Source organism: Mus caroli, unplaced genomic scaffold (assembly GCF_978045245.1).
Source record: "Mus caroli unplaced genomic scaffold, Mus_caroli_1 scaffold_1, whole genome shotgun sequence".
Classification (NCBI taxonomy): Eukaryota; Metazoa; Chordata; class Mammalia; order Rodentia; family Muridae; genus Mus; species Mus caroli.
Window position 1 is genome coordinate 33,760,844 of NW_028227256.1, and position 17,160 is coordinate 33,778,003.

A 17,160-nucleotide genomic window follows, 5' to 3' on the forward strand; every position below is an offset into this window, starting at 1 on the left:
TCAGCAGGGCTGTTCCCATCCTTGTAGGGAAACTGCATTGGTACTGAGAGAACGAGAGAGAGTGAGCAAGTGAGGACACAGGAGTCCTGGCAGCCTTAGGTAATGTGGGCCTACCTGTCTGTTATGGTGGCTGAATCAGTCTTATTTTTTTGCCTTAAGGAGTTTCAGTCAGTGTTCTCTCATTTACAATCAAACAATTACAACACTGATTGAAGCAGAAGTACTATAGGCCATCTACACTAAATGCCAATTTTCTTATTCTCTAAATATATGGAAATGATAACTAAAAATATGACTGAATCACGGTGCCTGTTGCTTTCAGACGGCTTATAAAACTACAAGGGCCTGGGAAGATGGCTTGCATCTGCTGTTCAAGAATGAGGACCTGAATGTGAACCCCAACATCTACATAAAACCTGGGCATATACAGTTAAGGAGGTAGAAACATAGAGGACCCGGAGGTTATCTGGCCAACCATCTAGCTGAATGGATGTGCTTCAGGTTCAGTGACAGAATCCTTTGTTTAAGAAATATAGGGTGGGAGAACTCTTTAAACTTACATGGTGGAAGGAAAGAGTCAAATCCCCACAAGTTGTTCTTTGACCTACCTAAACACACACACACACACACACACACACACACACACACAAACACACACACCTAAACACACACACACACAAACATGCGTAAAAAAAAATGGATAGCTGCTACCCCTGTTCAGTGTACGATCATAATTTGTTTTCTTTCTATGTGTAAGAAACCCTGCATTTAGTGTGCCTGGAGAGATGGCTCAATAGTTAAGAGCATTTACTGCTTCCAGAGGACTAGAGTTTGGTTTCTAGCAACTATGCCAGATGGTTCACAAGTGCCTGCAACTCCAGCTCCACAGATCTTATCTCTAAATTCCACAGGCACTGCACTCATGTGCCCATGTATTCATTCTCATATTCATTCTCTCTCTCTCTCTCTCTCTCAAAAACAAAAGAGGGAGATTATTTTCAAAGTATGTAGAACATGCCCAGAGTTAGAAAGATCACACTGACTTCAGGAAACAGTCTGTAGCTTTCTATATATGTGGAATAAGAAATGAAGACCATTAGCATTTATCATAAGACAAGAGGAACCATTAAAGGACTTTTTTATGGGAGGATAATAATGTGATCAAGTTTATAAAAATTTTATTTATTACTCCCCTTCCGTGTGTGTGTATGTGTGTGTGTGTGTGTGTGTGTGTGTGTGTACACGAGGGCATGCTGTCTGTAAGTATGAGGGTAGAGGTCAGAGGACAACTTTGGGAGTCAGTTCTCTCCTTCCACCATGTGGATAGCAGAAATTGAACTTAGGCATCAGGCATGGCAGTAGATGCTTTTACCCACTGAGCCATCTCCCTGGCCTCATGATCAAATTTTAACATTATAATTTGTTGACAGCATGGATGATAAGTCAGTAAATGCCATCTATGTAGAGACAGTCTTAGTTTTCAACTAACAAGGGCCTGAGCCAAGAGGAGGAATGTAGGAGAGCGTACATAAACTTGATAAAACCTTTCTCCAGACTGACAGAAGAGACATGAGTGTGCCAAGGGACAGGAAGTACTCAGATGCCTCAGTGGCGAGGAATGGGGCCATAGACTGGGAATCACAGGCTTGTACCAAAGCTATGAAAGATCAGGGAAAGGTGCCCCAGCAGGCTTCAGATAGGGTGAATATGTAGATGTGTGCTCACAAGGCTGCCTGCAGACAACAGAAGGGGCAGGAGGAAGGGGGCCATGTACTCCACAAAGTACCAAGGACACAAAACTGATGTCCTAACTAAAGGCCCCAAGCCAGCGCAGTCACCAACCCCGGGGTTTGTGAGCTCAGTATGGCAGCCTGCTGCCCAGGGAACACACCCTTGCATTTTCCTGCTGGGAGACACAACATGCTACCTCTATCCTGCTAAGTACTGCTCGCTGGCAGGTAACAGGATGGCTGCCACAACACTGTGCCACCAATCCCATACCTAGCCTGGAAGAGCGGACTTCTATACACTGAAGAGTATAGAGGGAAAAAATCCTCCCCCAGAATTCCCTTACATGCGTCCTCATACCCCTAGCTAGGCTGGGTTATATCTCTCTGTAAACTGGCCCTAAATGAGAATGGAAATGTTATATCCAACTTAAACAGAATTTGCTCCTGAGCCAGGGACATGCTCACTTTGCCCACGGGTTGAACAACTGAAAAGAAAGCTTAACACTTATAACAACATGGGTGGGTTGCTAGAGGTAGGCAGGTGTCCTCAGGCAACAGGCAGGTACCTACAGCAGCTCTTCCACAGTGGTGCTCTGACCTCATGCTTCCCACTTAGCACCCACTGAAGAAATGCACGAGTGTTTGGAGGCAGAAAGAAAATACATCAATGCGGGAAAAATGCTGATTAACTAACAATGTCTATGTTTCTATGAGTAGAGGAAAAACCCTAACTCAAAGAGGACATGAACTAGTATAGTAACTGTCTACTTCCTGAAGCCACTTAGGAATAACTTTTTCCTCTCTCTTTTATTTTAATAATCTTTTTTATAATATTTTTTCTTTTCTCTCTTTCTTTATCTTTTTAATTATATTCAACACAATATATTTTATACCAATCTTAAAAATTATGGACATGTTATTAAATGAACAGAAGTAGATAAGGCCTTTTTGTTTGTTTGTTTGTTTGTTTTGTTTTTAGTAGAGCTTAAAATCTTGGCTCTTACTGTGTTACAAACCAAAAATGAGAACAATTTTTAGACATTGGAGTTCATTTTATTACAATGTACTTCAATGTCCCTCACATCACGAAAGAATTCTACCTCCATTGTAGCTAAGAGTTGACAGTCCTGCTGTGCCAAGGAATGAATTGTATGCATGATGTTTGGATACAGATTTCCTGCTATGGTCAAAGCTATTTGACTTGAGTGATTGCTGTCATTCACAGCCTGCAGGGAACAGGTTATATTCATTTAAGAAATGGTGTGTGTATTAAGATGGTCTATCCATGAAGTCATTCATCAACTGTTTCAATGAACAATGGCTCTGCTTGGAGGGCGACATAGACGTTAGGTGAGGGTAAGATTCTGGGTCATTGGGTGTGATGATTTTGAAAATCATTCATCTCAGAAAAAGAGTAAATTATAAGGTCCTCTTCTTCAAAATTGATACAGTAATTATAAATATCAAGCAAAACATTCAGTCTCACTCTTTGTTGTTCTCTTACAAGCCATCTCCCAATATAATTGTCTATACTTCTTTTGGCTGTATAAATAATTTTGAAACATATAAGCTGTTCTGAAAACCACAGTATATTGTAAAAACATCAAATAAACAATTCTACTAATAGAGAGGCTGAGATAGGAGAGCGTGATTTCAAGACCATTATGTGGTACACAGCAAGACACTGTCACATACAAACAAGCAGAAAGTGTATATGGATTGTGCAATATTGGACTTATTTCTCCAGTTATCAAGTTAGAAAGACCAATGCATGACAGCCAACAAATTTTTAATCCCTCATATTTTTGAATTTCAATCAATTAGGATATGTTGGTAATATTAATTTTCATATTAAGAGATATTAAGGAAAAGTGGTTGTTACTTCCTGTTAATTTTCTTGTTAGAGGTGGAATTATGTTTGTGTAGGTTTGTTGAAAGATTACTTTCTTGTTTCTTCTAGGGTGTAGTTTCACTCCTTGTGTTGGAGTTTTCCATCTATTATTAGGGCTGGATTTGTGGAAAGATATTGTATAATTTGTTTTTTTCATAGAATATCTTGTTTTCTCCATCTATGGTGATTGAGAGTTTTGCTGGGTATAGTAACCTGGGTTGGCATTTGTGTTCTCTTAGGGTCTGTATGACATCTGCCCAGGATCTTCTAGCTTTCATAGTCTCTGGTGAGAAGTCTGGTGTAATTCTGATAGGTCTACCTTTATATGTTTGTTACTTGGCCTTTTTCCCTTACTGCTTTTAAAATTCTTTCTTTGTTTAGTGCAGTTGGTGTCTTGATTATTATGTGACTGGAGGAATTTCTTTTCTGGTCCAGTCTATTTGGAGTTCTGTAGGCTTCCTGTATGTTCATGGGCATCTCTTTCTTTAGGTTAGGGAAGTTTTCTTCTATAATTTTGTTGAAGATATTTACTGGCCCTTGAAGTTGAGAAGTTGGGAATCTTCACTCTGGTCTATACCTATTAATCTTAGGTTTGGTCTTCTCGTTGTATCCTAGATTTCCTGGATGTTTTAGGTTAGGAGCTTTTTGCTTTTTGTGTTTTCTTTCACTGTTGTGTCAATGTTTTCTATGGTATCTTCTGCACCTGAGATTCTCTCTTCTATCTCTTGTATTCTGTTGGTGATGCTTGCATCTATGACTCCTGATCTCTTTCCTAGGTTTTTTAACTCCAGGGTTGTCTCCCTTTGTTGTTTTATTGTTTCTAGTTCCATTTTTAGATCCTGGATGGTTTTGTTCATTTAGGAATAACTTTCTATCGTGAAAATATAACTCTTACTTGTCATGAAGCTACTTTTGTCTCCTGAGAACCTGGCTCTACACTGCCAAACAAAGTATTTTAAGCAAAAGAGCATCCGTTTTTTGAGACAAGAGCACTAAGTTTAGGAATTTTGATGTCTACATCCCTACAGTGGCTGGATGCTAACACCCAGGCTGGTCTAAATTACAGTCCCCAGGATGCCTTTTTAGTGCATTTCTCATTCATGAGAGCTCAAGAGTACAGACACTTCTGAAAGTCTGCTGCGGACTGAAGATAGGAAGAGAGCCAGCAGCTATTCTGTAGCAAGCAGACCTTCCCAAGCTATTGCAATGTAGGTGTTTCTGGGAGAGATTCTGCAGGTGTAATTAAATCCCAATCAGCTGCCTTCCATCAAAGGGAGCTCATTCTAGGTGGGTCTGTTAATACTCGGGAAGTCCTTTCTTTCATGAACAGTTTAGGCCCTTTACTCAAGCCAACTGGACTTTCAACTGTACTCTCTAGCTCAGGACCCCCTGCTGACTGCCTGAAAAAGATGTTCCACGTGCCTCACAGTTCCAGCTATTCCCAATCTCCCTCAGTGTGTGCTTAACCAGTTCCCACACAGTAAGCCAAACCTCTCATTTGCCCAAACAAACAGCTAAACATATACGCACACATGTTTAAGATTCCCAGCAAGTTCTGATTTTTAAATGAACTCCATTATGCATGTTTCCCCACTGGCCCACAAAAAACCCTATCTTCTGTAACCCCAGTTCCATCTTTATGAAATAAAACACACTCCATTTAATGTTCTTAGGCTAGATGTTTTGAATAATGGAAAAGCAATGTGTTAGGCAATTTAAGAAAATGTAATAAGATAATATACACTCAGTGGATTAAATCCACTAGTCTTGTCTTTCTCACTGATCCAGTGCCAAAACCTCTGAGCATAGAGAGAGCCAGCACATTGTGGTTCTAGTGGGATCCTCTGTGATGTCTTCTTGCTGTCCACTCACCTGGTGGGTAATGGGCTGGGCAGCCTGGCAGCATCCTACTCCTGCTGCTCTGCTCTCCCTTGTGCCCTACTTGCTCTGCAGAGCCTCCACTTTCCCATACCATCGCAAGCTCCAAGAGGAGGTTCTCTGTAGAGAGCTGGAGGGTGCAAACACCAGACACAGAGCACACGGCTCCTTTGTGTTGCTCCTCTGCCTTTGGAGCCCAGAGACCAGGTCTCTGCCCTCAGGATTAGCCCCTTTCCTGTGCTTCCAATAGTTCTCCTCACTGTGTTATCTGCCTTGTTTGTGCCCTGCTGAAGCTCATCTGTCCTCCCACCTACATTCAGGAAGCTGAAGCTTCTCTTAGCTCACGAGTTTTTGGCTTCTCTATGACCTGGGCCAGTCTCAGTAAGAACGCCTCTCTGCTTCCTTTCCAGTCAGTGATGACCTTACTGTCACACCAGCTGCCTCGAGTTCATGGCATCAAATTCTTCTCTAGCTATAAAGGATATTAAAGGTTAACTTCAATATTCTTTATGTCCTTTAATTGAAACTCTCTTGAGGGAAGAGTCGAATTGTATGTAACACACCAGGTTCAGCACTGATCGAAAACAAAATATGCAAACAAATAAAATTAGCAAACGAATTCAACAAATATATCCATATAACTTGATGCTAATACCACATAAAAACAGAAAAAGTTCACAATATATTAAGTTGAAAAGCAAGTTAAAATATAGTATGTTTATAAAATGTGGTTGTGCTTTTGTGACTCAGTAACATTAAATGCACAGGAGGCCGTAAGAGACGACAGTTCTATGTGGTCAGACTGTGGCAGTTCTTCTCGTTCTTGTCCTCATAAGTATTTTGTTTATAAATTTATTACCGTGACTATATACCACTCAACACAATAAACAGAACTCCAGTTTGATAACAGTGATTAGCAACGTTCTCCAGCTCTGAGGGATGAACAGACGGACTCTGGAGGAGGTATCTATCTATAAAGGGTCACAGCATGCAGAACACGCCTCACTACTCTGGCTTTTGTGACAGGCCTCAGTTTGGTCTTCAACTTTTGATCCTGCTTCAACCTCCTGAATACTCTTCTGTGCAACTGTGTGTCTTAGGGGAAGAAAGCAAGAGGGGCCATTCTTCCCTAAAGAAATACATGATTCAGAAAGCAAAGACGCTAACGTCTCCCAAACACACGAAAATCAACCTTTTCAGAATCTTGCTTAACTTCATCCCAATTTCTGCTATTTTGGAGGTAGGACATTAATCAGATTTGAGAAACAAATAATTAGGACATGAACTTTTAGTTTCAGTTCAGGTATTTTTCTATAACTGAAGGTTTTTTGTTTAAACCTTGAAATGAAATTTACAAATCCCCTCAATAAAGAAACCAAAGGCTGGGGAGAAGGCATGAGGATCTCGGTACCTATGTAAAAGGCCAGGTGTGATGGCACACCTCTGTGATCCCAGGAGACAGACAGATCCCAGGAGCTTGCTGGCTAGCCAGTCTGTTGAATTCCTCCTGTTTAGAAGTAATGGAGGAAGACACCAAGCGCAGCCGTCTGACATCCATCTCTAGCTACACATATGAACACACACACACACACAAACCACCAATGGAGAAAACACAACTAGATGATAGATAAGACTTTTGCAAGCGAGTTTCAAGAGCAGTCACTGATGATGACTACAGCTTTGGTGCTGTGCAGTCCTCACCTGAGAACAGCACTGACACTATCTAAAGTGGCAGTGCAGCATGGAGCTCAACAATTTAGCTTAAGAACACACTCAGAGGTAATTTTACTAGAGAAAGAAAAGCCTTTATTTAAAAAAAAATTAACCATATTGATAAACACCAAATACAAGCCCCTTTTCACTAAATATTTTTCATTTAAAAGAAGATTGTGATATATTCTGTAACTGAATTAAGAACTCTGTTAATTAAGAACTCTGTTCTTGCATCTTATCACTGCATCTGTCTTAGTGCATTTTGTGCTGCAGTAACAGACTGCATAATCCATAAACAGAAGTTCTGGGCCTGTGAGATGTACACACACACACACACACACACACACACACACACACACACACAATGCAGTGGTAACACAAGGCCCTGGGTGTGAACTGGGGCTGGAGAGATAGGTGAGTGATTTAGAGCATTTCCTCTCTCCAAAGGACCTGAGTTCAGCATCCTGAAACAACACTGGGTGGCTCACAGTCCGTTCTAACTCAGGCTCCAGGGGATCCGATGTTCTCTTTGTGTCTGCATGGGCCTATGGCATAGGCACACACAGAGATTTAAATATATGTGTGTGTGTGTGTGTGTGTGTGTGTGTATGTATATATATATTTATGTATGTATACATAGAAATAAACTTACTTCCTTTTAGTTCTGCAAAGCTAGGGGGTGGGAGGTGGGGTTCATAATCAAGGTGTTGATAAAGGCCTTCCTGACACGTCCTGACACTGCTGCAGGTATTGTGTGGGAGAGGTAGGTACCCTGAGCCTTAACTACCTCTGGGAGAGCCTACCTCCTCCTGAGGTTTACCGTCCTAACAGTACTTAAACCTGTCTCAGAACAATATAACATTTATTCCCTATCTGAACGTTATGGTCTTTAAAACTAAATACCACAGAGGTCAATTTTACTTATACAGTGGCTGATTCTGAAGTGCGCACACTTTTCTCTGCATGCCTAAGCCCCTCAACTCACCACCTCTGTAAGAATACCATCATCAGAAACAAACAGGCTACGAAGTGTCTTTTGACTCTCAGGCAAACTACCCAGCCACGCTTCAGAAAAACAAATGCTAGATTCGATTTCTGTATCTGAAACTATGAAAAAGACACTTGACCTTGCTGTGTGTGTCGTAGCAAAAGCAGCTGAGTAAACGCTGCCGGTGACAAACCAACACTCCAATCTTTGTTTGCTTAGCCAGAAGAGACCTAAAACACTGATACAATAAAACGTCTAAGAAGGTAGAACACAGTGATTCCCTGGCAGAGGACATGGCCCTGTAAGACAGCTAGAAACTTTGACCCAGCAAAGCATATAGAGTCTAATATCTACTACCTATTTACCTATCGGTCTCAAAATTGAAAACAGAAACTTTGGCCTTTTTGCTTAGAAACTTACTGTAGTAGTACAGGAGGGAGGGAGGGAGGGAAGGAGGCAAGGAAGGACGGACTTATATTCCCAGGGGCAGAAGAGTAATTAAATCCACAAGAATATGTATGACATTTAACCTCCATTTAGAACAGGCTTATAGTATAGGCAACTGCTTAAGTTACTGGTGAGAAATCAAGATAAACTTGCAGTCTACCCACACCTGAGAAAAGCACACTAACAAATGCACACACGCACAGAACCAAACCCTAGGCCACATGCTCTCCTGGTGCAGACACTAATTCACAGCTTGCTCTTGAGCCTTTGAAAATTCTTCTGTACCAGGTGACGATGCAAGATGCCCCCATCACCCACTGCAACTGAGCCCAACAGGGCAAACACTTGTCTTTCCTTGAGTCCCTGAGATACGTGAATCCAGAGTCCCTAAGTAGAAGGCGACTGGCTCAGATATATCTGTGGCACTAGCTGTGACCTTTCACGAGGTCAGTGACCATATTACTGGTGACATGCTGACACATGCACTTTAGAGCATCATATCATGTAAAGTATCAATAAGGTGACTTTAAATGCCAGAGACAAAGTGCTAATCAGATGAGGCTTCCAGGTGAATACCACTTCTCACGCTGGGTGAGATCCTCTGAACCAGGGTGTAGCGTGTGGGCAATGTTCAGACTTTCGAAGTTTATGTTATGGCAGATTCTTAGCAGATTCTAGTTTCAAAGGCTTCAACATCATTTGCTTTGTTAAGGTTTGTAGCTTTCTCACACAGCTAATACAGCAAAGGGCAGGAGAAATCCATGTAAAACTGTCCTATAGCTCCAAGTTACTTACTGCTCATGGAAATCCAGCATGGGTGGTTCGAATCGTATGGGCCTGCAATTACCCCGGTACAGAGAAATGCTGGAAAGAAAAAGAAAAAGTGTGAAAAGCAGCTCTTTAATTCTGTAAATCATGGTTGGATGCTTGACTTCTGTCACAAGAAAGCATTTTAAGAGAACAGGAATCTGGGACAAAGTGACAGCTCAGTTGGTGTGAGGACAGCAGCTGAGTAAAAACCACATTAAAAACAAAACCCAAGCCGGGCGTGGTGGCCACGCCTGTAATCCCAGCACTCGGGAGGCAGAGGCAGGCCGATTTCTGAGTTCGAGGCCAGCCTGGTCTACAGAGTGAGTTCCAGGACAGCCAGGGCTACACAGAGAAACCCTGTCTTGAAAAAACAAACAAAACCAAAAACCAAAAACCTCTGGGTATGGCTGCAAGCTTAGAGGCAGCAAGGCCAGCAGCACGGCCAGCAAGTCCTTAAGGCTCTCTAGGTAGCTTGGTTCAGACTGGTAACTTTCCGACCAATGAGAGAGACTGTCTTAAAAACAAGATGAATAGTACCTGGGAACAACAGCTAAGGTTGTCCTCTGGCCTCTCAAGAAACAAGAGCAACCTGCATACACAAACACACACACATTACAGAACCCAGTGCTCTATTGGGAATGTGCAGTTCATTCTTTTAAGTTAGAAGGAAACAGTGAGTGAGTTTTAGTAAACAAGCTAATGTAGTGATACCTAAGATACTCTGAGAACCTATGATGCCAGCACTTGGGGTAGAGAGGTAGGAGGCCTATGCCTTTCAATCCAGCCTCCATTACAGAGCAAAATCCTACCTCAAACAAAACAAACAACCAAGGAGGAAAGAAAAGAACAAAATAATATTTTTACAGAAAGGTATGTAAAGCAGAAATTTCTCAATAGGCTAATAATATTTACTTGATTTATATCACTGGTAACAATATAGTTTAACATGTTTTTCTTAGATTTTTTTGACACAATATGATAAATTGTTAATACAATTACACAAAGTTGGTACAAGAAGAATTACAACCACATTCCAACTGAGTGGCAAAGGCCAAGTCAAAAGGAGTCTGGGCCTGGGACTTTCAAAGAATTGAACTTCATTATACTGATGTTCTAGTCTAAGTATTCAAGTACCATGTCTACTTGACTTGCTACTAGAACTTTTTAACAAAATAGGATTTGGCATGGCAAGCCTCAGATATCCTGACCCAACATGTAATGTAAGATTATCAAGGATCTTTTGGGAGCAGGTGGTGCTTACATATCTAAAGTCTTATGCTTAGATACCATGAAGTTAGAAATGCAGTCAGCCACTACAGTAACTTTCAAAATGAATTCTGATATTTTTGTTTGAAGAAATAAGACATAATCTAAGACGACTGTATTCTCATCATGTGCACAATTCATAAGAACTCAAGTTTTCAAACAATGTAATTTCATTCAATAGATCCAGGAAATACACTAAAAGCTGACTGGGCCACTGAGCTGAAAGCAATCAGCTCCACAGTGTTCTGATCTCGGCCGATCTGGAGCATCCTTCTTCTGGGCTATTTGAGCATCCTTCTTTCTACATATGCATGCTGAACACAGATGACAAAAACAGGAAAGAAAGAACAGCATATCTCAAGATCACACTGTGCTAAGACAAAACTACAGACACTAGGAGGAGAGGTGCAGTTCTTTGTAAGACAGCTGCGGCGGCTGTCCTTAGCCATGATAGAATGTCAGCATTCTTGGCTACTTTAAAATAAGACATGTTTGGCACACCTGTTTGGTTTTTTTTAGATTTATTATTTTGTGTGTGTGTGACTGTTTTGCCTTCCTGTATGTGTGTACACCACATGTGTACCTGGTGCCCAAGGAGGTGGTGAGCCTCCATATGGGTGGCAACAACTGAACCCGGCTCCTTTACAAGTGCTCTTAACTGACTCCCCAGCCCTAGCTCACGTGTTTTAAGCATCAAACTTAAGCTAGTCTAAAACCATACCAAGTTAAGGAAAGGAAAAGGTAATGTCTGACACAATGGTGAGTCACTAGCCACACACACACACACACACACACACACACACACACACACCTATGTTCAGTGTTAGAGGGACAAAGGAGATCATGATATAGTTCTTCCTCTCACAGAACCAAGAATAAGCCTTGAAAGTTGCACATGAATACTTCTCAAGTGGTAGGCATGACTGAAAAGAACAAAGCCCATGCATTTGACACAAATGTGACAGCACACAAATCCAGCACAGGAGGTTAACCAGAGAGTGAGGAGGGCACCCCAAAGCTAGGGTGGTGGAGACCAAGGGTGGACAGGGGAATGTGCGTGGCAAAGCTCTGAGTGAAAGGAGGAGAGGAAAGGGCAAGGTGAGAGAGAGGTCAAGTGAGGAGTGTGGCTATTATTCCAAATGTAAGAAACACCCTCTCCGGTGTGTTCCCTACAGGCTCATGTGTCTCAACACTTGATCCCCAGCTAGTGGCACTGTTGTGGAACTTTCAGGAAGCCGAGCTGTGCTGGAGGAACCGGGCCACTGGAGCTGGACCTTGTGGTTTTGTAACCTGGCCTGGCTTCCTTTCACTCTGTGCTGTTTGATGATGCAATGCCAGCTGCCTCTTAATTCTGCCATGACAGGATTGTGTCTCCTCAACTGTATACCTTAAGTTGTTTCTTGTAAAGGACTCTGTGACAACAATGAGGAGAGTTAAATAATACAGCAGTGCTTTAACAAAGAAGTCACAGGATTCAGCGTTGTGTACCAGGGCACTTGTGGGCTGCAGTGTGAAGAACAGAAACTCAGGGGGGAAGCAGGGCGTTGCTACAGCAGCCCAAGCAGAGGAAGGGACAGTGGCTGCTTCCTAAGCCTGGTACTTGCACGACAGTCACACTGACTGGGGACTAGGAGAGAAAGAGAGAGGAACCAAGGATGACTGAGAGATTTTAACAACCTGTGAATAGTAGAGTAAAAGGAGAAGGGCTACGTGAAAGATGTTGAAGAGCATCATTTGGACCATTTAAATTCAGTGTCTTATCTAGATGGAGCTAAGTAAGCAGTACAGAAAAACCCAGGAGGCTGCTTATATAAAAGACCTTCCTGTCAAGTTCTGGTCCCGCTGCAGGGCCTTGTCTTCAGTTTTCTAACTGTCTCCATATGTGCTGCCCAAACCCTGGACAACCACTGTAGACAAATCATCTGCAAGGGACACTCTCCCTTCCTTTCCTGGCAGGCACCTCCTTAGTTGGAGGTTTTAGTGCCCTGTGCTCAAGCCTCCTGTAAACGCAGCAGGAGCAGCAGCCAGCCACTGTCACTGGGACTGAGGACAGTCACGGTGAGAAAGGAGGAGTGGAGTGGAAGGTGAGTCTTTCACAGATGTGTTTTCACAACCACAGCAGAGCCACGGCCAAGGGATACATTCAAGTGGGTCGGCACAAACAGGCACAAATACTGCCTTGTTTTAAAAAACTAAAAATGTAGTAACACAGCTGTCACGTATCTGCAACTGATAAAACAATTCTACCGTGTTTATTTGTCTACGACAAGATACTCCTCAATAATACTTGTGGTCTCCCTTCCCCCACCCGCTTGAACCTGCTTGCTCAAGGGTGGAGCTTCCTGCTCATTCGTCCTGCCACGCCTACTGCTGGACCCTGCCTTTGCTGCTTGGAGGCACACACGTGTTCATCCTGCTACTGGACCCCGAGATTGTTTGGCGGGAAATCGGGTTCCCTCCCCCTTCCTTTATAACTGAGTGTCTGGAAATAGTAAAATTGAGCTTTGATCAGAATATTGTCTTAGCTTCATTCTTTTCTCTCGCCGCCTAGCCCCTCTTCTCTTCCAGGTTTCCAAAATGCCTTTCCAGGCTAGAACCCAGGCTGTGATCTGCTGGCCGGACACAACAATACTCTTCTAACAGAGTGCAAATGTTTAGAAATGATAAAAAATAAATTGAAGGGATAGACAATATGAAAAATGGTTTATATCCCTTTGTCAATTACAATGCAAGCCAATCTAGGATGTTGTCATAGCTTTTTTACTTTCTTCAGCAATTATTTGCTCTGAATTATCAATACAATTGTCTTCTAAATTTTTATGAAAAATTATTTGCAGGACTAGGGAGCTATCTTAGTAAAATGCTTGCCTTACAAGCACAAAGACTTTAGTCTGAACTCCAAAACCCACATGAGTAGAGTCCAGCGTGGTGGAGCACACTTGTGATACCAATACTAGGTAGACAGAGAACAGACAGATGGCAGGGGGCTTGCTGGTCCATCAGCCTAGACTAACTGACTAACTACAGGGCAGTGGGTGATCCTGCCTTGAAGAGAAAAGGTGGGTGATGCCTGAGAAACAACATCTGTGGCTGTCTCTGGCCTTCACATGTACGCATGTGCATATAAACATCCAGACAGACAAACTCCCTGTGTCTCTGTCTGTGTTTCCTTCTCTCCCTCTCTGTCTTTCTCTCTTGTACACAGGATCATACCACCCTCCAGATCTGGAGAGACAGAAAGGCTGACTTTTCTGATTTCCAGCTAGAAAACAATGAAATCCTGGAGAAATGAGCTCTACTGTTTGGTTACCAGTTGGGTTAAAGTTAAGCAGGTGACTTCCAAATGAGATCTACAGGACTTTCTTGTTCCTGAGGGGTTGTTAGGAATTCTACAGATGTCTGCTTAGAATCAAGTACTAACTAAACAAAAGGTACTCTGACTCAGTATGGGGAAGGCTTTGTAACAGGGTCTTATTCTGTAGTCAGGCTAGCCCCAGATCTCTATTCTTCATACCTGAGCCTCCTGAATGCTGAGATTACAGCAGGGTGGGGATAGGGATGGGGGAGTGGGGGTGAGAACAGGGAGTGGGGAAAGTGCTATCTGGACACAGTATTAAAAAAAAAAAAACAAAAAAAACTATGGTCCACTTGAACCCAATCACATAGAATTCCTATGGAAATGCAAATTATGAGCGCCAATCTTCAGAATCTGCTTCATTACATGTAGAACAAAGCTGAGAAATCTGACCTCATAAGCACAATCTCTCACATTTGCACACTATTTTGTATGCTGACTCACAAAGATCATTAAGAAACAGATGGTGGAGGGGCAGATAAAAAGTTAACAAACATCCACAGCTAAGTAGTTGCCAATGACTTTTACAATAGATGAGCAACTACTTAAGATAACAGGACTTTCCCCCTGAATAGTATAGAACACATATCAGACACAATTTTGTTTTGATGTGGATTCCCCTAACTAATGATATTAATGATACCAAATATCTTTCCATTTATTTATCAAATGACTTATCTTTTTTAAATGGTCTGTTCTAACCTCTCTTAGACAGAGCTGCTGTCTGAGTTATGGGCTGCCTGTGTATTATGGACATTCTGGCACTCTGGCACAGACAGCACATTCCCTTTGCCTTTTCAGTAGCTGAATCTTGAACAGCAAACACTTTTAATTTTGATGAAATCTAATTAACCATTTTTCTTTATGGTACACGTTCTTGGTATCTTAAGAAAAATTTGCCCAGGTTGCAAATAATTCTAATGAAAGAGTGACATTTTATTTCAAGTATTTATACTTTCAGCTTCTATATATGGGTTCATTACTGTCCATTATAAATGAGTTGGAGATTGGTCTGGGCTAAAGGTAGACACTGCTTCTTTTTATTTGCTTTGTTTTTCTTAAGTCATTTATAAAAATAAGAAAGACAAATCATTTATCCCATTTAAGAGTCAGGAAAATAAACACAAGGGAAGACATTAATGTGACAACTGACTTAACGTATCCAAGAATTACATGTCAAGGGCTAAGATGAGGACTGGCTACATAAACACAAAGGATCCGAGTTCAGATCTCAAAAGCCACAGAAAAACCTGGGCATGGGTCGCTTGTACCTGTAGCCCCAGGAGAAACAGGAGGATCACTGGGGTTTGCTGGCTGACAGCCCTAGCTCCGGACTCAGTAAGAGACCTTGTGGTGACAGAGCAGAAGACCCACCAACTGTGGAGGGGTACAAAACTGGAACCGTAGCATGGGAAGCCACAGAGAGCATCACTGGGTCTGTCTGTCTGGCCTGTCTAGCCAAATCTGTCAGCTGCAGTGTCAGTAAGAGAACCCATCTAAACACCTGAGGTACAATTGAGGAGGGCAACACACACACACACACACACACACACACACACACACACACACACACACCAGTGCTGGGGAGATGGTTCAGCCCTGAAAAGGCCCTTGCTACATAAGTCTGAAGACCTGACTTTTATGCCCACATTAAAAAAAAAAAAGCCAGAGCACTGTTGTGCAGATGTAACTCTAGCATTCCTATGATAAACTCCGAGCTGGAGACAGAACAGTTTGAAAAGTTTACAGAAGCAGCTAGCTTAGAGTACACTGTGCAGCAGAATCAAGGCAGACCTTGCTTCCGCAGGGTGGACGCTGAGACCCAGCTCCAGGAGAGTTATCCTCTGGCTTCCACAAATGCACACTGACACCACACCTACACAGCCCACGTCCCACACACAATAGTCAACTTATAAAACAATTTTTAGAGATGGTGCAAATGTTATCAAATACTTTTTAATTCGATCTAAGGACTATTCCATGAAGTAGAACTCATACAAGAAACTGTTAAAGGTGCTAAGAATCTGTGGCTAAATAGGTCAGAAGCCCTAGGCCCAATACTATTTTTATTATGCTAAATGTACATAATAGGAAAAAAAAAAGCCTCCCAGTGGCTTATCACTATACTCATAGATCAGAGCATCTCTTAACCTTCTTTAAAAAGTTTGACCTGCAGTAGATAGCAGTTAACATGGAGAGCTTCAATGGGGCCACCTGTGACTGTAAGAAACTGTGGTGTGTTCAGCCCTAATGGGACGTTCATGTCACACCTCTCCCTCCTCTAAAGGCTCAGGGATCTTCAGAAAGGGGAGCAGAAAGATCTTAAGAACTAGAGGTGGTAGAAAACAAAGGAAACCATGTCTGAAGACACTGTAGGGCAGACACAAACTCACATCTATTATGACAGCATGCACAGGCTGAACAAGCTCTGTGCTGAATGGCGGACAGCACAGAGGTGGACAGAGGGAGGGCACAGAATCCCACTACTAGGTGAACTAGGGGCATCTGACAGTTGCTGGGGAAGGAGAGTCGGTTTTCTTTATGATGTGGTCCTTACTGGGTATATACCTTGCACCAGGGCAAGAGCCACTCCCCAAACCAGCTGAGCAACACAAACTGGATTTGGTGGGGAGAGGGAGGGGGAAGAAATAATAATCCCAAAGTGGGGTGGGAAAGAATGGGAGGGTAGACAAGAGGTACACATGTTTAAAACATACTATGTGAAATTCTCCAAAAGTAAACTATTGTTAAAAGGTAAAGTATTAAGTATAAGTTTAAAGCGACACTGTTGTTGTGCAGAGCAAGTGCACAGTGAATGTGACGCCTGGTGCTCAGACAGTTCATGTACATCACTCACCCTGCTCCACTCTACCACGTGGCTGCTTGTTTTCTAGGTTTGTTTTTTTTTTCCAGTTTTTTTTTTTTTTTCTGACTGCTTTTTGGTCCCTTTGTTCTCCTGTTTTATCTTTTAAAAACAAAAGAATTGAATTTTCTCAGTTACCGTTTTACCTGTGACTCGTGTATTGGCTATGTCTTTGTTTTTAAAGTACTCTTAATAGTTGCAGGATTCAACTTATCACTG

At 42.2% G+C, this 17,160-nt stretch overlaps 1 protein-coding gene across 3 annotated transcripts in view; it reads right to left on the reverse strand.

Moving 5' to 3' along the window:
* The window catches only part of Tmem131 (transmembrane protein 131), a 149,492-nt gene that overhangs the window by 71,965 nt on the left and 60,367 nt on the right, over window positions 1–17,160 (reverse strand). For all 3 annotated transcript variants that reach the window (XM_021159938.3, XM_021159947.3, XM_021159927.3), the window contains exon 4: window positions 9,443–9,511. In XM_021159938.3, coding sequence (XP_021015597.1) covers window positions 9,443–9,511 — 69 coding nt within the window. The remainder of the gene's footprint in view (window positions 1–9,442; window positions 9,512–17,160) is intronic.